The 22501-nt window shown below is 46.2% G+C and overlaps 1 protein-coding gene across 1 annotated transcript in view; it reads right to left on the bottom strand.

The window, feature by feature from the left end:
* Positions 1 to 1236: 1236 nt before the first annotated feature.
* Positions 1237 to 22501, bottom strand: part of FRMPD2 (FERM and PDZ domain containing 2) — a 126675-nt gene continuing 105410 nt past the window's right edge. Inside the window, exons 26-30 of the mRNA XM_077126488.1 lie at positions 19593 to 19737; positions 17625 to 17839; positions 15858 to 15947; positions 9773 to 10122; positions 1237 to 2625 (exon numbers count right to left, since the gene is read on the bottom strand). Of these exons, the coding sequence (XP_076982603.1) occupies positions 2142 to 2625; positions 9773 to 10122; positions 15858 to 15947; positions 17625 to 17839; positions 19593 to 19737 (1284 nt within the window). The 3' untranslated portion in view covers positions 1237 to 2141. The remainder of the gene's footprint in view (positions 2626 to 9772; positions 10123 to 15857; positions 15948 to 17624; positions 17840 to 19592; positions 19738 to 22501) is intronic.

Raw genomic sequence — 22501 nt, 5'->3', positions numbered from 1 at the left:
GTATCCTCCAAGACATCTCCTCACTTTTAGGACAAAAGGGAGAATTATATATATAACAGACTTCCCTAACCTTTCAGGAGTCATGGACCCCTTGCAGTATTTAAGGGGCCACATCCAAAAGGTGAGGCCTGTTCTCTTTTCTGTGCAGGACAAGTTATATTGACAGGACTCATCCTCATTACATCCCACGCATCATTCTTAGCTGAGCGCTGTTCAGTCCACGCCAGATTCTTCCTCCCACACCAGGTACAAGTACTGCTCCCCATTCTCCCACACCTCATGTTAGGGCCCAGTTCTCACTGCCTAGTTCCTTCATTTACATGGAAAATAAAATCAAGACTCAATGCACTAATGTCTCATCATCTCATTGAAGTAATTTCTCCCTTTATTATTAACAATAGAAATAGCTAATGTTTTTGAGCGCTTATTGCATGCCAGGCAGGTAATGTGCTAAGTGCTTGACATGCATTGTCACCTAATCCTGAGATAGTGGCATGTAGCAGGCTTCATTAGCTCCCTTTCACAGTCAGTTAGCTGAGACTTAGGGGGATTAAAAGACATTTGTTGAAGGTCAGCCAGCCTCCCTTCCAACCACAAACCCACTTTGTGTCTACTTGGCTCTCTGCTGGCCTCACTCAAATCCACTGCCAGCCTCTGAGGAAAGTGTCATAAATATTGACACTTGTGGCTCCTTGGATATTTTCCTGTGGGCCCCTCAAGCATCGCTTCGCCTTCCATCTCTTAGCCCTGTGCAACCCCATCCAGGAAGATCTTCCTTCCACGTGGAAACTGCTCCCTACAAGCGCCACACTTTTTGAATCCACACGACATTATTCCCAACTTCCAACTATCCAATTCTCCATAAATGGTAAGGCACAGTCTCCAAAGCCCCGTGTCGGCCCCTCTGTTAACTTGTTGCTTCCTATTTCACATAAGAACCAGCCCCTCTGTGCTGTTTGAATTTCAAATATCCATCCTTCTTGTCATTTTGTCCACCACAGTCATTTGAGAATCCAGTAGAATCATATGTGATGACTGACACATTATATGACAAGGAAAATGGAGCTGGGTCATAATGGAGTGGAAGGGAATGTGTGCATTTCAATTATACCTGTATCTTTGCAAACCAAGGCTCCGGAAATCTCAATACGCTTCCTAAAATGTGTTTCTGTTAACGTTTCTTGAACATTCAGCACTTTTTTACACTGGCACTGGGCCCATGGTAGGTGCTTTTACAGAACGTTGGGTGTCTTTCAACTTGTCACGGATTTAACCTTCTCTGCCTCGAGCCTGACTTACTGCACTATTCCTTCCACGCCTTCATCTGTAGGGTGCTCACCTCAGCCTGGCTAGCTCTGCTCAGCATCGAGCAGCTCCTTGTGTTAACCATTTACTGGACTTTTTTTTAACTCTGATCTATACTCAACTACAGTGGCTCAGCAGGAAGGGCCCACCAGGTGATATCCAACCTCTCCTCTGGGAAACAGAACTAGTCCAGGGACAGGCAAGAGCAGATAAAACAGCCATCCACCCTTCCCATGCAGCCCACCAGAGGAGGGGCCTGAGAAAGGATGGCAGTGCCTGTGGGCTGTGGGGAGGAGAGGCTTAGACTTGAAATCTGACTCTAATCACTCACCGCATGACCCTAAGAGGGTCAGTCAATCCTCAGAGCCCTAAATTTACCATGTGTAAAATGGGAAAATAATAGCCTCAGTCTCATAGGGTTGTTGACGTGAGAATATGGGCTGCGGAAAGGGCTCAGTGAAAATGGCTGCTGTGCCCATGAGTTAGCCCCAAAGGGGATGAGAAGAGAACTCTTTGATGGCCCATGGGGTACAGATTGAATTGTGTGCCCCAAGAAGGTATTTTGAAGTCCCAATACCCAGTACCACAACTTGTGACTTTATTTGGAAATAGGACATTTACAGAAAGGATTAGGCAAGTTAAAATGGGTTCATACCGGAGCAGAGTGAGCCCTTAATTTGATGACTGGTGACCTTATATGAAAGGGAAATTTGGTCACAGACAGACCGTGAGTTGAATGCCATGTGACGACTGAGGCAGAGCATGCCATGGGTGACCCGGCAAGCTGCTACCAGAAGCCAGGAGAGAGGCATGGGACAGATTCTTCCTGACAGACCTCAGAGGCAGCATGGCCCTGCCAACAATTTTAGACTTTCTAGGCTTCGGAACCAGGATAGGATATGTTTCTGCTGTTTTAAGCCATCCAGTTTGTAGTATTTTGTTACAAACACCCTAGGAGGTGAAGGTATCATGTGAACTGAAGACACTGAGCTCGGCCAAACAAAGGAGCTCATTCCTCCTAGAGAGAGTGTTACCCACCTGGGGCCGCAGTCACCCACCTCCTCAGGTTCCTCCAGGTCTTCCCATTCACTCTCACTGCCCTGGGGCTCTTCTGAAGGCAAAGACTTTGGGAGGTTGCCCCAAGCACAGACCTGTGGCAAGGGGATGGTCTCCGAGTCTGCCTCCACACATTGGCTGCAAGGTTGCTGGCTAAGAGGCGTAGAGTTGATGCTACCATCCTCTTCATCCACTGTGATGGGAGGAGGGGGTTTCCAGGGATGGCACAGATGTCCTTCTTCATCACCCCTGTCCAATTGTGGACTAGAAAACAGAAACCCATGTGACTTCCAACCCTGCTCAGAAATTCCTCTCCCCCTTGAGACCCTGCCAGCCAGCGAAGCTTCAAACAGTTCCTAGAGGTTGCTCTGGGCACCCAGAAGCAAACAGTGAATGAAGCATGGCCCCTGTCCTTGAGGAGCTTCCAATTTAATGGGAAGAAAGCCAAGTGAACAAATGTCACAATTCAGATAGGAAGTGCTATGATAGAGGCAAGCACAGAGCATCATGGGAGTAGGGGAGCCCTTTACAGAGCCTGGGAGACCATGGAGGGCTTTCCATGGGGCATGCCTTCAAAGCAGAATCTGACCCAGTGCTTGGACTGACCCTTCTCATGGCTAGCAGACCTTGGACAAGTCTATTAAGCTTCTCTGAGACCTTGGTATTCTCATCTGAAAAATGGGAAACTCAAGAGACTTATAGGATTGTTGGGATGTTCAAATTAAATGAGTCTTATACAGTCTTTTCATGGCTCCCAGGACACAAGTTGTCAATAAATGTCAGATGCTATTAATATTATTTCAGCAGAGGAATTAGATGGAAAGGGCCAAAGAAGGAGGTTGGGAGCAGTTCAAGTAGGAGATGTTCAAAGCACTTTTTGCAAATACCAGGTCCTTTTCAGAGTGCTGACAAAGTGCTATTTGAAGAGGCAGCCAGCTGGAGTGGCATTTGCTCCACATGTCTCAGAAAGGAAACAGGAGGCAGAAGAGTGGCAAAGGCTCGGTGTCTAGGGAGGCCACCCACAGACACAAAGGTGAAAGAGTAAGTCTTCCCAGGGGTTGCCTTGAGGTCACCATGCTGCTTTTAGATTCAAAAGAACAGTCCATGCAGACAGCAGGGCATTTTGCACAGAGTATCAAGCATGCAGAGAAAGTGCTCAGAAAATATCTGTCAAGAAACTGGTTAGAGAGGATGAGTAGGTAAATCTAAGAGAAAAGCACAGAGATTTAGCTTTTTAAACCAAGACATGAATCCTTGCTTATCAACTTTGATTAAAGCTGTGGTCAACTTGGCTGGGTTACAGTGGCCAGCATTTGCTCAAACACCGGTCCAGGTGTCATGCTGGAGGTATTTTGTAGATGGGATTAGCATTGACAAGCAGATAATTTGAAGTAAATGGAGTAAAGGTGATTAAGTTCAGCATTGCTGTGGGGCTCAGCCAATCACTGGAGGGCGACAGCATGAGCACTTAGAATTGCAAGAATCAGAAGGAATTCTGCCAGAAGAGGATAGCCTCCACTCCTCCTTGGCCTCCCCTCCAGTCTGGACTAAAGACTTCAGCATAATCCCAGAATTTCCAGTCTCCATGCTGCCCTATGGAATTTGGACTTGCCAGGCCCCACAGTGAGACCAAGTCCTCATAATAAATCTCTTTACATAGATGATACAGATAGATTGGCTAGCTAGCTAGCTAGATAGATAGATGATAGAGAGGATAGATTAAAGATGTATATGATAGACTAGATAGATACAGAGATGCTAGATGGATAAATAGATATGGATATGGATATAGATGCAGATATAGATACAGATATAGATGCTATAGAGATAGATAGATATAGATAGATAGATAGATGATAGATAGATAGATAGATAGATAGATAGATAGATAGATAGATAGATAGATAGATAGATAGATATACTCCCAGTTCTCCTTCTCTGGAGAACTCCTCTCCCACACCTGAACCTCTGGGTAGGCTTTGCTATGTGCCCCCAGTCTCCCCTCCCCTCTCTCACAATGCCCCCTCTTTCTTAGAATCAGCTCTGGCTCCTCCCAATAGCTACCAACCCCCAATGCCCATGGGGCCAACAGAACCAGGGCTTTCTGTCTCAACTTGAGTTTCCACGTGAAGGAGAAATCTCTTTTGTTCATGAGAGCTACAGGGCAGTTGTAGATGCTAATCTCATGTACCCGTGTGCATGCTCATGTACACAAAAAAAAAGACACTGTGTTTTACAAGGACGTCAAAGGAAACTTCACTTTAAGAAAAACAATTTAAAAGTTGCTTAGCCCTTTGAAGGAAAATGGGTTTAAATTAAAAACTTAGCCCAGAGAGTGTAGAAAAATTGTGTTTTCTCATAAACATAGGGAGGAGCCTTTCATAGAAGTTTTGCTGTAGAATGGGAAATGGGCCTGTTGCAGGGACTGGGCAGCAGCCTTCCCCCTCCAACCCTGAGAGGTGCTCAGGACACGCCATGGAGCCACTGATGGTGGCCACGTGCCCACTGGGCCCCATTGATCCCCGTGTCATATTCCACTACCATACTCCTTCCACGCCTTCTGGTAAACTCCATGCTCTCTGGTGTTGATCTGGGACTCCAGCTGTTGCGTCTGCCTGGACAATGACTTGGCTGAATTAGCCCAAGAGCTAGAAGGTGGTCAGATGGTCCAGAAGAGGTACAGAGGGGCTGAGAGTGAAAGCCAGCCCACAGTCCCAGTATGAGGCAAGGAGAGTGACTGCTGCTTGGCCTTTCCTTCTCCCTGTGCTGCCTGGCTGTTCTAGACAGCCAACCTGGAGCTTTGTTATGGGGCTGGGGAAAGGTGAGCAAGGAAAAAGGAAGAACAAGAAACCTCCTGTTTGAGTCCCAACTGAGCTCATTCCAAGAAGCAAGCCTTGGAGATTTGAGAGACTTGCTAAGGACAGTGGCATTTCTTTAGAGCTAGGTCAGAATGTTTGGACAGGTGGAGAGCAGAGCAGAGGCCTGTGCCTGGGGCTCCAGGCAAGCTTGGGGCAATTGGAACTAAGGCAGCAGGCCTCCCTGCTAGAGCCTGAGGCCATGGGGGCATCTTTTATGGTGCGGACTCTAGCTCTCTGCTTCTCTCTACACCCCAGGTCCATTAATGTCTTCAGATGCTCCCAGTCCTAGTTCCCTCTCTACCAACCTCCTCCCCCAGAAGCCTTTTATAGACAGATGGAAACTGGAAGGAGACCTGGAAACCCCACATGGGCTCTCCACCCTAACTCTTTCGTGACTATTTTGGAGGAGAGGGACCCCAGTTCTATGTCCAGCTGTGAGGTCAGTGGAATGGTTCTGAACCTCTGTTGCAGGAGATTTACAGAGAGAAGTATCTGTCATTCCTGACTCCCCTGCACCACTGTCCTTTAAAGACTTGAGCCAACAGAATCATCTCCACATTTTAGGAAGATGTACAAATTAGTAAATAGTATTTACAGGTTGCCAGATTAAGGTGTTCTAATTTTCCTGTTTACTTTTGGTTAAACTCATAACAAAGTTCAGTTTTGGGGTCTCTTCATGTCAGGCTCCACTTTGTCTTCTTCTCTAGTGTTATGCCGTACCCTGAGGTCCAACCCTGCAAGGGTCAAATCCCCATTAGCCCAGGGGAGTGCAGCCTGGAGCTCAGGGCTTCTGCCCCTGCCAGTGTCGAGGTCAATGTGACAGGTTGGGTAGGCAGTGTCCCTAAGACGCCAAGGCAGAGAGGTCCAATGGACTGTTGGATCTGAAGCTCAAAAAGTAAATCCAGGCTGAAGATGAATATTTAGAAGCCATCAGAGTGGCAAGACCAGGCTAAGTGTGTGTGTAGGTATGGGTTGAGGGTCCCCTGGGAGAGGGGAAGTGGGCAGAGAGAGCCCTGCTCTGCTCCTCCCATTTGACCAACAATTCAGCTTACCTGGCAACTCATCCCTTGGCTGTCTCACCTGGCATGGCCACTGCAGGTGAGTTAGGTCTTTAGCCTCTAATCATGCAGTGGTGTTCCAGAACTAGAACCCTCCCCCTAAGATATACAGTCACTTCAGGCCAAGGACTTCAGCTGCATTTTGCATTCTTCGATAGCCATAAAGGCTTAGAGTTGTTAGATTATCACTGGTGCAAAATGGAACTTGCTGAGCTTGCATGCATATTACATTTAACTAGATGTGCTAGGCAAAAATAAAGTAAAATAAAAAGAGAAAAAAATAAACTTGAAGAGTCTTCTATGACCAATTTCCCACATGATGAGAGTAAGCCCTGAAGTGTGCTTGAAGGTGGGGTCTCAAATCCGCCATCCTCTGTCCTCAAGTCCCTTGGTTCTCACCAGGCCAGCATTTTAAGATAAGCATCTTCTAGGCAGCCTTACCCATAAATGCAAGTCTTCAGACGTCATCTGAGGCTCAACCAGAGAAAAAATGTTCTGCTCCCCCATCAGGGGAGCAAAATGACATCACACCATCCAAAGTGGTGTTTGAGAATAATGTGACTCCAGGTGATTTTCACTTTACATCCTAACTTTAGAAACTAACTTCACATAAGATGCAACTCCAGCCAGTGCCCAGTCCTTCCTCTGGCAGGCACACCAGCCCTGCTTTCCTGCATGAAAATGGACTGCTTTATTCCAACGTGCTTTATTAAGGCCGACCACCATAGGGTCATCTCTGGATATACAGTGCAGTGAACGAAGAGAAGAGGGAAGGAAAAATAAAACCTAATTTTCTCCTTGGGGATACTGGGTTTGCTGGGTGCTGGCAGCCATCTGACTGGAGGCAGTAGCCATCTGGCAGATGGTACGTTTTGGTAATTTTCTGGAGATTTCAATTGCTGAGACTTAGTCTTTAGACAGAAATGGCTCAGGAAAGGGAAAGAAAACTGGCTTGCATTGAGTCCCCCCTGTGTACCAGGCACTACGCTAGCATGCCATGTTCATTCTTTTGATCCCCACAGTACCCCATGGAATTGTCAGCATCCCTGTTTACATCTGAGAACCCCAAGCTCAGGAAATTTGCCTCCGCTGGCACACCAGTAAGTGGTAAAGCTGAAAACAAGGCTATATGAATGAGAAGTCTGTGCTCTCTTTATCTTAAACTGCAGAAAGAGAGCCGGATTCAGGGATGCTAGAAACAGAGACTGCTGGCCTGAGCCAGCCACCTCCAGAGTTGTAGGCACAATCCCACATTAGAATCCTAATCCTGGATGTGGGGGAATAATTGTTAGTCATTCGCTGAGTCTGACCCACGCTGTTCCTCCCGTAGGAGGTAATCACCAACTAAATGTGGATTAAATACTAGCTGGGTCCCCCTGGCTCGAGGAGAAGCTAACCTGGTCTGAGTTCTTTGTTCAAAGAAGAGGAAAGGTTCCTGAGTAGGAGAAAGAAGATATGGTAAAAATGAAACCAGGAGATGTGAGGATGTAGCATGCCACTCTCACTAGCCAGAAACAGCTGATGCTGAGAACCAATCAATACCTATGGTCACTGCTCCGTGGGGGCCTGGCCAACAAGCATCAGTGAACATCATGAAGGTCAGAGGTGCTATGAAAATTTCTAGACAAGTCATCTGGACTGTTGTATACCTCTAGGAAGGGGCAAGCCTATCACTGCTGCTGCCACCAAGAATGACAGATTTTAGACATCTGGTATACCCTTGCCAGCAGGGCCATGAGGCCATGACTCAGAAAAATAAAATAATGTGATGTCTCTTGCTGGGATAAAAAAAGTGAGTGGCAAAAAGAGAACAGGAAACAGGTGCTGGGACTTGTGGGTAGAAGATATAGATGGGTAACTCTCAATTTAATATAAAAAAGGACTTTCCAATCAACTAAATGATAAAATGAACTGCCTCGAGAGTCAGCAAGTTCTGCATTCCTGGAGCTATTCAAACAAAGGGTAGGCACCCTTTCTTCAGGGAATGTTACAGAGCTGTTTCCAGCATGGGATATGCAATGAATTCAAAGAATCACTCTGAAATTCTCTGATTTCATGAATGAAACAGGGACTATCTACATGAACAAGTAACGAAAATAATATAATCATTAAGAACTATTAGCAATTTAAAATAATACATTAATAAATGACTATTCTAAAATAAAGGCACATATCAAGTCGAACACCAGATGTGTAAATTAACCCAGAGCCACTCCATAATCTAGTTTTCGGGGTCTCTATTCTTACTCCAGCTGTCTGGAAGCAAAATATATATATTTTTTTTTGCATGGGGAGGCACTGGGAATCGAACGCGGGTCTCCAGCATGTCAGGTGAGAACTCTGCCTGCTGAGCCACCGTGGCCCTCCCAAGGAAGTAAAATCTTTTAAAATCCATAAAAGGGGTCCCCTGCATACAGTGAGACACAGTTCCTTTTCTACTTCCTATAAGAGCACACTAAACCTCTGTAGATTATTCCCTTTATCATTTTTTCAAGTTTATCAATTTATACCTGGAATGCAATTGTAGGGAACTGTAAATAAGCTTGTTTCTTTCTTTTCAGAGGACAAAAATGAAAATCACTGATGAATATGCCTGCCATGTTCTACTTTGCCAACTAGCTGGTTCTCATTTGGCAGCCACAGTGTTCTCTAAGAAATTGCATTTGAATGCTTTTAGGGAGCATACAGCCAGCTCCTGTTTGCCACAGATGCCACCTGCCTAATTGAATGCACTGGCTTCTTTCTACTTCAGGGCACCTAACAGTCCTTACATAGCTGCCCTAGTCAGTCTTCTAGAATGACCAATAGATAAGGGCCATTTAACCTCAGTGAGATTTATGTAGTCTCAGCCCCCAAACTATGGTTTCTTATTATTTGCCTGCTTTGTGCTGGTGCCTCTACCCAGCAAGCTCCTAGAAGCAATATCTGACCCTGCACTTGTACACCTCTGGCAGATTTCCAAGCAGCCTTCAGTATGTGTAATAATTCTTGACAAACCGAATCAGAGAATATGTTTTCTATCAGAATAGGATGGAGAACTAGAAGTACCTATGGGTGTATGGACAACAAGTGCAGAATAAGTTAAAGAAGGCTATTAAAATGAATGCTGTGGTCTGGTTTTGAAGATGAAGATGTGTATGTATGTTTTAAGCAGGTGTTGATTATAAAGCATTAGGTCAGTAATAGAAATGAAGGTCTCTACAAAAGAATTGTTCTCTTACTCCAGTGCTTTAAGAAGCCGTGAGGAAAGCACAACAAAGATTGTGCACTGACAGAAAACGCCATGGCCTGTCATCTGCAACCTTCAATGGGTCTTGGAAGGCAGGTGAGGTGTGGGGTCTGCATGAATCCCAAAACATCATGAGTTCTGGTCACCACAGCTCAGGACCTCATGCTTCTCTTGGTTTTGCCTCCCCCTCCAAAAGCCTAGAACCTGGTAGACACAGTCTGCATTTCCAGCAATGAGACCCCTAGAACTTACATGGCCTTTCTTACCTGTCAAGTCTCCTAATATCACAAACAGAATAGCAGTTTTGCCTCACGTCCATTTCCAAGGAGGTGGGCAATGTTGACGTATCTGTGTCTTGGTGATGTCTGCAGAAGTGAGGGTGGAAATCATGAAGATGGGTCAAGGAAGTGGGCCGAAGCCAATCTCTGTGGGTGTCCTGGTCCTGCTGTGCCTCTCTGATGGCCCTTTGGAAGGACTCTGGCCTGAGAGCCAGGACTTGCTGCACATCTGGTGAGGCTCCGTCTCCCCAGCCACCTTCTCCATCCCAGCTGGGGCTCTGCTCTGAGTCAGAGCAAGTGTTTCTGGTAAATTCCTTGTCTGAACAGAGTCCAGTTGCCTATTAAAGAAATGCAAAGTATTATGGGCCTATGCACACTGAGCAACTTCTAAAAATTTCTTATTTAAAAAATAAAAAGGGGGCGGGCCATGGTGGCTCAGCAGGCAGAGTTCTCGCCTGCCATGCCGGAGACCTGGGTTCAATTCCCAGTGCTGGCACATGAAAAAAACAAAATAAAATAAAAAGGTTTACTTCCATATGATTTTTTTTGTATGCTGTATGGCAGGGTCACATTTCATTATTTTTCCATGTGAGTATCCCTTTATTGCAGGACCAATTGTTGAATTTTTGTTTGTTTTGCTTATTTGTTTGTTTTTTGGGGAAGTGCATGGACTGGGAATAGAACTCAGGTCTCCCGCACGGTAGACGAGAATTCTAACTGAACTACCCTCGCACCCCTCCATATGATTTTAAAGCAGAACATTTAAGAGCTGGCTCTGAGGGTCAGTCCACATACGTTAAAATCCTAGCCTCTACACACACTCCCAATTGGACCCACAAACTTCATCACTCTGAGGCCCCTTAGCTTGGAGACCTTGAATGCTCTCCACAAGTGTGGCAATTATTTATTTATTTTTTTAAAAAATAACTCCAAGTTTTAGATCAACAAGGGACAATGACTCTTTATCCCACTTTCCAATTAGAAATGTTTGGGGTTTATTTTGTTTTTTTAAGTTTCTTTGTCTTCATCTGTCCTCATCCACAAAATCTCATTTTCACAGACTTGTCTGCTTTACCCTCATCCTGACTCTTTTTCCTGGATCTCCTCCTCACTTCTCTAAATATTAGTTGATCTGGCTCAACTGCTAATGTCCCTGTCAAGCCTGTTAGGATCTGCTTTTGATGGCCCTCCGAAGACTCAACTATCTCCAAAGACCATCACGACTCAACTTCGTGTAGATTAAAAAAAAATAGAAGATTCTGCATTGTCTACAGCACATTCTTCTGGGTTATCTGATTCTAGCCAGATCCATTGTCTGAGCTATTTTACAATTCTGTGAAGGAGAATGTGGTTCTTTGAATTTTCTTTTGCACCAATTATGACATTTGCCCGGTTTCCTCAAAACAAAATCGTGAGCATGCATTGATTTTTATATTTGTACGAGTCATAATTTTCCCTTTTTCTGAATGATTTCTTTGAACACTTCCATCTTGAGTGAATGTGATGCGCGTGCGTGGTCATTTGAGTCAGTCAAGCTGCTCACATCCCTGCCCTCCCCTGTAACAGAGGAATCTTTACTCCTGCCACCCATCGAGTAATCCCCTGACCTCTCTGATTGCATACACCTCACCACCAGAGGGATGTAGCCCCAAATATGCACATTTGTCTTATTACAAACCACAAACACAACTCTATTGATAAAAAACATAATAATGTATTATCATGACATTATAAGGGAGTGCCCAGAGTAGAAATTGCACATGGATGAGTTAAAAAAATAGAGTGGTTGTCATATGTTCCCTCACATGCCTTGGGAAGACTCCAAAACCTCATTTTTAACCCTTCCTCTCCTTTCAGCTCTTCCTTCCCAGTGCTCACACTCCAGCAATCCCTTGAGATCTTCAAGTTTCCAAACAATAGACCTTGCTACTTTTCTACCATCACTCCCTCCCCCAATGTCCTTATTTTCCTTTCTTTCATGCTTAAAGTCCATCGCGCTGCCCAATAACCACTGCGTTACAGTCTACACTCTCATCTCCCAATCTTTTGTCCTTCTCTCCCTCCATCAAGCCACTTGCTGGCATTCTAGTTCCAATTCCCAGTGAAGCTATGTGCCTACTTCATGCCTGGCTCAGAGCCACTGACTAGATTTACTTCAGCTGTCTGGTTGCAGATCTCAGGTGGGCATTCAAGGCTGCCAGATGATCTTTCTCCACTTCCTTAGTAATTTCAGTTTCCTACTCCCCTAAATGACTTCTCATCTTTCCTCTCCTCAAATGTCCAACAACTTGAGTGATGGCCTTGCCTCTTTCTTCACCATCAGAAAAAATCCTTCATTTTCCCACAGCAGATTCTACCAACCAGCCTGCATCCATGCTTCCACAACCTGCCCACCTCTCATTCACCCCACTTCTCTGCCCTACTTCATGGGAAAACCCTCCAAGTGGGCATCTGTACTCACTATTTCCACATCTTCTGCCTTCTGTCCTGCACGTACCCCGAACAGGCATTAGCTGAACATCCATTCAACTGAAAGGAGCCTCTTTAATCAGTGTCTCCAATGACCTATATCTTTCCAAAACCAAAGAACAACTCTGTTCTCATCTCACCCTACCATTCAGCCAACATTAGGCACAATTGATCCCTCTCCCTCCTTCTTGAGAGCTTTCTTCACTTGGCTTCTAAGCTCTGCTGTTACCTGTTTTTCCTACCCCCTTGACAGCCCCCTTTTCTTGGTCTCATTGGCTGCCTCTTATCGCTGGACCAGACCTCTCAGTGTTGCAGGGTTCCAGGGCTCACTTCTCAGCCCTCTTCTTTTATTTATCTGTACCCTCTTCCAAGGTGGCTTCATCTATTTTTATGGCTTTAAACAATTTATATAGGCTGACAACTAAGAAATTCATCTTCTCTAGCACTGACCTCACGCCAGAAACAACTCCCTAAGAGACCTCTCCATCAGATGTGGTGTAAAATCTCATTTTTACATGCTATTGAGAACTATTGCTTCTCCTCCATGCACCCCAAGCGGTTCCCCTAAGGACCTCAGCAAATGGTCCCACAATTCACTCAGTTCAAGCCAAACCTCCATTGCTCTTTCTCCCATACCTACACCAAGTCCATCAATAATCCCATGGGCTTTACCTCCCAAATGTATCCCAAATCTGACTCTTCTTACCAAAATTCTGCTCTAACACTATCCCTAGCCACAAAAATATTGTACCTGAATAACTACAAGAGCTTCAACCAACCTCACTCTTCCATTCATCTCCACTAGCAACTTGAGTGATCTTACTGAAGCATAGACCAGATGAGGTCACTCTCCTACTCAAAAACCCAATGGCCTCCCATTGTAGCAGGATGGGATTAGCACATCACATGACCTGTGAGGTACTAATGATTCTGCCCCTGTCTATCTCTGCAACTTCTTCCCCCTCCATCTTCCTCTCCATTCACTACAGCCTAGGCACATCTGGCTCCTGTTTGTCCCTCAGACATCCAGGTTCATTCCTGTCTCAGGGCCTTTGCACTTGCTATTCCCTCTCCCTGGAATGATCTTACCACAGATCTTTGTCTGGATGCCTCTTTCTCATCATCAAATTTCAAATATTACCTTCTTGACCACACTGGCTAAACACCCAAATATTCTCAGTGGCACGACTGCACCTGATCTTCTCCAAAGCATGGATCCGGATCTAAAACTCTCTTATTTCATCATACACATACTTGTTTCTCTTCCCACTATAGGTGTGCTCCCTCAGGGTAGGGACTTTTTCTTCTGTATTGCAGTGTCTTTGGTACTTGCTGGAATTCGCACACATTCCTTAACTTTCACTAGCACCTCAGCGTCCTCATCTATAAAACAGCATAATAATACCTTCCTGCTAGGTAGCAACAGGGTGTTAAATTAGAGTGTGGGAGGTTTCCAGACAGTGCTTAGTGTTGATCAGAGGCTCAGAACGTGGGGGCCCCTTCCATTCCCCAAGCCTCTGTGTCAACCACAGAGTTGGAAAGGTCTCAGGGTCCCTCTCCTTCATGCCGCTGCTTGATTCTTCTCAACCACGTTTCCCAAAAGTCAACACCCTCCTCTGCTTAAGCACTTTGATGGTGAATAATCTACCCTCCTAGGGCATTTATTTTGTCAACAAATTTGATACTAAAACTTTATTCTAGTTGGGAACTAAATGCTCCTTCCTTGGGGCTTCTGCCCTTGGTCTTCCATCTCTGCACCCCCTGGAGTCTCAAGATCAGATCAAGTTCCTCCTCCACTTGGCCCCCTCAGGCACAAAGAAGGAGAAGCCATGTCCCCACCCTCCAGCCTCTCCTGAGTGCACCTATTGTCCAGGACAGAAGGACAACTTTTTCTTTGGTATTTCCTGAATATCTCAACACACAGGGAAACAGTCCCTTGGTTAAATCGATTTGCAAGTGCGTGAAGTTTGGCCCTGTCTTGCCCTGTTCAGCTGGTTAATGCTGTGGTCATTTTCTACCGTCTTCGCCCAACCTGCAACTCCCTAATTTCTTTTCCACAGCTCTTCTGTCACCAAAGCCTACATATAAAATAGCCTCCGCACCTGGAGAGGACCTGGGTCACCAAGCCACCCTGTACTGTCTCTAGTGACTGTCACCCTTGGCCATGATGGCCAATTATTTGTATCCACATTTTGTAGGTGAGGAGTCATGAGGCCCAGAGAATTCAGGCAACTTCCTGAGGCCTGGCAGCCAGCTAGTGGCAGGACAAGTACAGTGGATTCTGTAGCTCCCATTCCAGGGATGAGACGCTCTTCCCCATGCCTGCTGGTGGCTCAAGAATTGTCCTCAAGAGCTGCCTCACCCCAGTTAGGCCTTCCCCCCACACTGGCCCACATCCCAACACTGGTAGATGCTGACCTACAAAGACCCAGACTCTCTTGCCCCAATTCTGGAGAGTTCTGAGGAGCCCTCCCTGCTTCCCAGCTCCCAGCAGGGTCAGCTGAGACCCCAGCAGCACCTGCATCACATTCAACTTCTCCCCTGCCAGTCCTGCTTCCCTCTCCTCAGGTGATGTTCCCAGGAGCCCCTAGAAACTTCCTGCCCATAAATCTCTGCCTCAAAGTCTGTTTGCTGGGGACCTCACCTACCGGCATCAGGTAAAAATCTTGGCTTTTCCTGCTTCTGGTGCTTCTTTTCTCTGCACGACATGATCCATGCCTAATTCGTGCTTTCAGAAGGAGGAGATCCATCCTGTTTTCATTCCACTTCATTCCTCAGAAGGGAAGTCCTTAGCTTTCTTTGCTCTGGTTTTGTGTCTATTCTTTTTTTTTTTCCCCCTTATTTCTGCTCCCTGAGGCTCAGGCTGCTAGAGAGCCAGGCTCTAGAAGTTTCACATCCAAGAGCTAAACATCTTAACATCTACAGGAAAATCCAAATGTCACGAGAGGCAGAAGCAGAGAGAGGACGCCAAAAGGAGCAGCAGAGATATAATCTCATGCACCGGTACCAGACTGTGGTGGATTGAATGGGGCACCCCTAATTGCACATGCGCTTGGCCTTGGTCCACATTCTGGTCGGTACGGACCCACTGTCAACAGGATCTCTTCAAGGCGCTGCTTCACTTAAGGTGAATCAGATGGAGCTTTAACTAGGATTAATGGAGTCCTTTTTATAAGCAAAGAGAAAGTTTAAGGGAGAGAGAAGCCAGAGGGTGAGCAAGAAACCAAAAGTACAGAATCCCAAATAGAAAGGAGTAGATGGCACCATGTGCAATGCCACGTTTTAGAAAAGCCAAGGAACCCAAAATGTGATGGCCAGCCAGAAAATACCCGACACTCGGAGGAAGCAAATCTTCTAGCTTCTGAAGCCACAAGCCAATACATTCCCATTGTTTAAGCCATGCTATTGTATGGTATTTGTTTTAGCAGCTAGGAAACTAAAGCACAGACTAATTGAGTTTGGGCCCCAGCTGATTTCCTGCTGCAGTGGAAGAAGGAGGTCTACAAGCCTACAAGTAAAGATGGACTTCTCAGGACCCACCAGGCAGGAAATGTAATGCCTGGGCCTGAGGCTGGTGAAGAGGGCAGAGGGTACCACATCTTACCTGGTCAGGCTCAGGCAGTGCACCTGGTGGAGGTCGGCAAAGCAGGAGCGTGACCTCCTCTGGGGCCCCTCGTAGTAAGTGGAGCACCTCCTATGGGACACCAAAGCGCATGGTTAGATCCGAGGCTGGCCACCTCTGTAGGCCACTAGGCAGATGTAGTCTCCCCATCCTCTCTACTCCCCACTCTTTCCCTGGGGCTGCTTCCTCTCCCTCCTCCCACCATCTTGATCTCAGCTCCAGAGGACTTTGCAGAATGCAAACTTCCCAAATGCAAGGGGTGGAAGTCACCAGCCAGTGGCTCCCAGCATGGGCCGTGCCTGGATGCTGGCCTGGAAATGGTCTAGGACCCGCCCAGGGCCTTTTGTTGTGGCAAAATCTGAAGATACTGATCCCTGTTCTTTGGAGAGGGTGATACTGACTCAAACAAATAGCAGTACCCATGTTGACCTCCTGTGCCCCCCAGCACATGCTCATCTAAGGAAGGGGCCACCAATCACATGGGCTCTGCTACCTGTTGTAACTGGGCTCAAGCCCTAACTGCCTCTCCTTGCAACACTGCAGAGAGCCTCCTCTCTGCTCCCTGGCTCTCCAGTATTCTCCACCCCACCCTCCACCTTGCTCAAAGATGATTGGCAAAATGCAGCTACAGCCCAAACCTCCCCTGGCTCGCCTCCCTCCTCAGCAGGAGCTGCAGGACTCGGCATCCAATGCCAGATCTCAGCTGCCCTGGCTGCTCACTCCAGCTGCCTTCCCCGCCCACTCTCTGTGCACCCACATCCTAACCCCCAAAGTGTGAACTTCTCAATGCCCTGGGTACAGTTTCCCCTCCCATGTTGCTCTCCTAATAGGCTCCCTCGAGAGCTCATATTTCCCATCCAGACCAGGGTTTCTCCGTCTTGGTACTATTGACTTTTGGGACTGGATCAGTCCCTGTCCTGCCTGTCCTGTGCACTGCGGGGTGCTGGACAGTACCCCTGACCTCCACCAGCTAGATGCCAACAGCATTCACACACGTGCACACACATACACATGGGCACACACATGTACACGCGTACACGCACACACACCTTAGCTGTGACAACCGAAAGTGCCTCCAGACATTGTCACTTGAGAACCTCAGATCCAGACTCTAGTTAGTGACCCCTTAGCTGCAAACGATGTCCACAGAATGCACTTCCTTCCCTTGCTCCCTGCCGCAAATGCAATAGGGCAATAGGATTTTTTTCCCTCGTAAACTTATTTCCTGCAATCACTGTTGCTTTTTTGTGTGTCCCTGCCCCCACCATGAGCTGTTGGATCAGGGGATGGGTGGATGGAGGAGTGGCCTCTCCACGCAAACACAAGCTGTTCTGGAGGCTCTCGGCTCCCTCCCCATCCCTGCCCCCTGGGCAGGTGACACCTAGGTTTCTTCCTGGGTCAGGTAATGGGACCAAGAGCAAGGGACAAGAGACAGAAAAGAGAGGGACTGGGGGATGACTTCCTAGCCCCCTTTCTGGGGGAAGGGAGTTGCCACAGATAACTGCGACCCTCAGCTGAGGTCACAACCATGCCTCTGTTTCTGGGATTGGGTAATTGGTCCTTCCTGCACCCCCTCAGGCTCAGGGGGTGGGTGATTTTTAAAAACTGAGATGGTGGATGAAACATTAAACTCTCGTGCCAGTGGCTGTCTTTGTGTGATCGAAGACACAGCTGCACGTGGGATGTTCGAGAGCCCAGAGTATCCCTGAGCCGTGGTGGGACCCCAAAGAGGCTCGGGATCATGGGGACCTGGAAGAGGAGGCCTTCGGTGGGCTTCCCGTTCACAGCCAGGATAATGTCCCCAGCAGCGATGGCCCCCGTCTGCTCTGCTGGCTGCCCTGGGAGGAGCCTCCTAATCCGGACAAGATGACTCCTGGGGAGATCACGGCTTTTGCTTTCCATCTGCACAAAACTGAATCCCAAGCCTCTGGAATTCTTCTTCAGTGTGACCTCAAATTTACGACCTGCATGGCGGGAAGTTAAGACAACAAAATCCTTCAGTAGCGTGCACAAAATGTCAACCAGCCTCAGAACGCAAACTGTCAAGGAAGACGAATTATTTCTATCTTACATACAAAGATTTCATTTTGTGAATTTTTACAACAGAGTCCGTTTTACATGATTCAGAGCAGTGTGGTCCGATAGAAATGTAGCGTGGGATATAAATTCCTGCCACATACGGAATTGTAAAGGTTTCTAATAGCCACATATTAAAAAGGTAAAAGGAAATGGACAAAATGAATGTTAATCATGTATATTATTTAGCACAACATTCCAAAATATGACCATTTCAACAAGTAATCAATATGAAAAAAAATGAGATATTTTACATACCTCTTTCATCCTAAGTATTCAAAATCCAGTATTTGTTTTGAGTGTGTGTGTGTGTTTTTTTGTATGCACAGGCACCAGGAATTGAACCCACCAATATTTGCTTTTTTTAACGTGAATTGGCCAAATTTCAAGTGCTCAATAGCCACAGGCTATAATAGCAGAGAGCGCAATTAGAGTCAACAAAGTTTGTATGTTTTGTGCCCTGTACAACATACCTGCCCCTGGAGTGTAGTAGAATTTGTATCACATATACTCCTGTTTAAACTTTAGATCCCCACTCATTTTTTTAGTATACTTAAAACCAAGTTTTTGCATAATTAGACCATACTGGAAATTATCACCACGTTGAAGGGCAATTTTTTAGCCGTCATTTGGTTTAGTTGTGTGGACTGTATGGGCAAAAGTTACCAAAGATGAACACAGCCTGAAACTTAGGTACTCTGGCAGCCAAAGAAGCCTCCGGGTCTAGACCGCCTTTACCGAACTGCTTGGCGACATAAATAGAGGGACAGAACACTCTCTCACAACTCTTGATTCAGGGGCAGAACAAAAGGACTTGGAGGTGTATAGGTAAAGGTCGGTGGAATGCCAATTTCCCCAGCCCTGTCATCTGCGATCCTCAGTGCATTTTGTGGTCTGTTTCCCAAAGGCATCAAGGAAAGAGCAAAGGAGCAGGGAAAGAAGTATACTTGCTTCATGGGCGTGCATTCCCCCCCATCAAGCTGCCCCCGAAGGCTATTAGTCCGACACACAGGTCCTGTAGCAGGACTGAAAAATTGCCACCCAGGGACTGAAAAAAAAATAGCTAAGCTCCCAATCATGGCATACCAAGGCACTAGATATTTTCTTAGCAGGAAACAAAATCACGAGGGAAATGCAAAGACGCACCCCACCAGAAGATGTGTAATTATGCCACTCTAAGCTGATTGAGGGTTTGCTTTTGAAAATGCTGATAATAATAACGTTAGAATTTGTAAGTAAGTACCTTCCTCTCTCAACCTGCCTAATCATTCCTCAGGTCCTTTGCTATCCACACCCCAGCTGGAATGTAGAGCTTAGGTCAGAAAACATGTGTCCCTGACACTCCAATTGCATCCTTGACTACTTTTATACAAACACTCTGGAACAAAAGACTTAGGAAGGCTAAGGGGCAGGATTATGTCTGGTAATCATTTTGGGACAATCCATTTTTTTTTTCCAGAAATATATTCTATTAGCTTGGCTTCTGCCCCATCAGAAAGCAGGCTGCATCATTATCTGCACAGCCCCTCTTCTTTGGAGAACCCAGAGGAAGTCTTCCTGCTGGTACCTTTTGAGTTTACAACTCAAAAAGCAGCACCCGATGACATGACAATAGTAACACTCAATTCTGTCTTCTCTCACCATCTGTTGCCGAGGCACAGCTCGTGGGTCTGCCAGGCGAGGTTGTTACCAAGGAAACAGCTGAATGTTCATCTCCCATCCTGTTATTAGCAGGACCCTGCAGAGCCATCCTGGGACCTCTTCTCTCTAAGACCAGTCTTGTGATCTAGAAGGATGAGTGAACAAACTCAGCTTATACTTCATATGGCAACCAGGAGATCCTCCTTTCACCCTGCAAATGCATCTTCATTTTCTCATGCTTGTGGTGAGCTACTTCATTTGAATCTCAAATCAAAATCCCCAACCTAACTTACTCACTATGATCCGGACCCATATTTCTTGCTGCCTGTTGGACAAGCCAGTACACCTGGGAGCAAAACGCGTCACTCCATTTCAGCATATTCAAGGCTAAACCTGTCTTCTTTCCCTCACATCCCTACTCCTCATTCAGCCTGAAACACTCCACCCTTTGCAGTGGCTCTCTCAGCACATGGAACCATCACCCAGCCAGCCTCACAGGGACCACACTTGGGGTCACCCAGCTGTCCCCCTTCCGCACTGCAAATATCCATCTGGTTTCTCAGGTTTGCAGGTTATCCGTCAGAAGCATCTCGCCCAGTGTTTTCCCTTTTCCCATTCCCTCACCCACTGGCAGCACCCACCTGGACTGCAGGAAGCCCCAGCAAACTTGGCTTTGTGCCGTGTCTTTGCCCCCTTCGCTGCATCCCCCTCATGCTACCAGTGGATTGGTCTAAAACAAAAATCGATCCTGCAACACGCTTGATTAAAAGTCTCCAGTGCTTCCCATCACCCCAAATCCAACCCCCTAAGCTGGCATCCCATCCTTTTTCCACCTGAGGCCTGGCTTCCTTCTGGTTTGATATTCCCCACACAGTCTATACTCTTATTACTCAAATAAGGTATCAATAGCTCATTGGATCAATAGCTCGGACTCTCCTAGGAGCATTTTAGAGATGCCAAGCTTCCATCCTGGGGTCTCGGCCCTGCCACCATCCACCTGCTGTGACTGTCATTTAGCTCAGGCCCGTGACCCCAGGGTGACAGTTCTCACCTGTTATCACCCCCAGGAGGCCAATCAAGCATTTTCTCTAACCCTCTTCAGTAGCAAAAGTCTGCAGGGTCTTAAATATTGATGATCACTGATTCATACTACCATCATTCCACAAGCATAGTGCCAGCGCTGAGGAGATGCTCATTAAACATGCTCTCAGGGAGCATGCAGGATTCGTGAATTCACAAGTGAACACAAATACTGGGCCATTCACTCTGTCCATCCAGCTGGAGATTGGCAGTGGGAGACGGAAGGCCAAAGGGGAAGCACTGGGGGAGATGCTCTGGACACAAAACCTGCAGGCCTTGGAGACCAGCTGCATGTTTGGAGGATAAAGAGCAAGACCCCATGACTTCCTCTTTTAGATCTTTATACCCTAGTCAGGGACGCAGGTAAGTAAACAGCAATATTTAACACTGGAGTGCAGTGAGCAGGTGTTTTGGGAGCAGAGGGCAAGGGCAATTATTACAGACCTGAGAAGTTAGGGAGGGCTTATTCAAGGTAGTGACAGCTAACGTGAAGCCTGAAAATTGAGTCAGTCAAGTGAAGGCAGTGGAGAGGGGAGATAGGAGATGGGTGTCACTCCTGGCACTAGCCATGTCATACTTTTTTCTTCTTTTGAGAACATAGATAGCATAGAAGCTTAGACTACCTATAGGCATACCTAAGAGTTACTTCTGGAGGACCTCTTTTGTTGCTCAGATGTGGCCTCAGTCTCTCTAAGCCCAATGCTGCAAGTGAAATCATTGCCCTCCCCACTATGTGGGACATGACATACAGGGGTGAAAGTCTCCCTGGTGATGTGGGAGATGACCCCCAGGGATGAATCCAGACCTGGCACTGTGGGATCAACAATTACACCCTGACCAAAAGGGGGAAAATAAGTGTAATTAATAAAGTATCAGTGGCAGAGAGAGAGTACAAATAGAGTAGAGAGGCTACACTGGAGGTTGCTCTTAACACAAGCTTCAGGTAGACTTTGCTACCTATCATAACCTGCCTCCCCCAACCAGGATCATTCTAGCCAATCCTAAAGAACACCTAGGGCAATTCATAGAATTCCACAAGGGTTCCAGGCCCTGAGTAACTTGCCAGAGACCTACAACCTCCAGATGGGTCCCTGGTCCAGATAAGTCTTGACACCTAGCCCAGCCTCTCCAGAACATCAGACAGTTCCATCTCTGTACTCCATATCAGTCACAGACCCTTCCAATATCAAAAATTTAGAATTGCCATAGCCCAAACAACCCTAATGAGAGGTCTGAGAAGATCAAAGGTGATGGTGGAATTATACATAGAAGATAAGACTTAACAAATTAATATGAATGCTGAATCATTAAATTGATATCTCTTTTAGTCTCCAGTATTTTAGAGCAGCTGGAAGTAAAAAGCTAAAATTGTGAATTTGTAACCCATGTCAAAGTCTGAAATATGTTCTACAAATAATTATGGAGCTGTGCTTGGAAATTTATAGCTTTTATATATACATGTTATTGTTCACAAAAAAAAAAGAAGGAAAAAATTTGTGATGATAAAGAAGTATTTAAGCCCTCTAACCTCCTATATTCTGGAGCAGCTAGAAGGAAAAATATGAGAGGATCGTATGGTAGCCCATGACAAACTCTGGAATCTATCCTATAACCACTCCTTGAAGAGTGTTTTGAAAACTATTGCTTTTTTATTCTTTGCTTTGTATATATGATATACAATAAACTTGAAAAAGTTAAAAAAAAAAAAAAAAGAACATAGGGAAGGTTGAATAGGGAGTGAGAGCTTGTTGGTTTGTATCATTAGTATGATATATCCCAGAGTAATTTCGGTAATGAATAAAAAAGTATTTGCAAAGTCCCCTTGAGGG

Source organism: Tamandua tetradactyla, chromosome 13 (assembly GCF_023851605.1).
Source record: "Tamandua tetradactyla isolate mTamTet1 chromosome 13, mTamTet1.pri, whole genome shotgun sequence".
Taxonomy (NCBI): Eukaryota; Metazoa; Chordata; class Mammalia; order Pilosa; family Myrmecophagidae; genus Tamandua; species Tamandua tetradactyla.
Note: the sequence above shows the minus strand (reverse complement) of the source record. Positions and strands in the feature narration are given on the sequence as shown.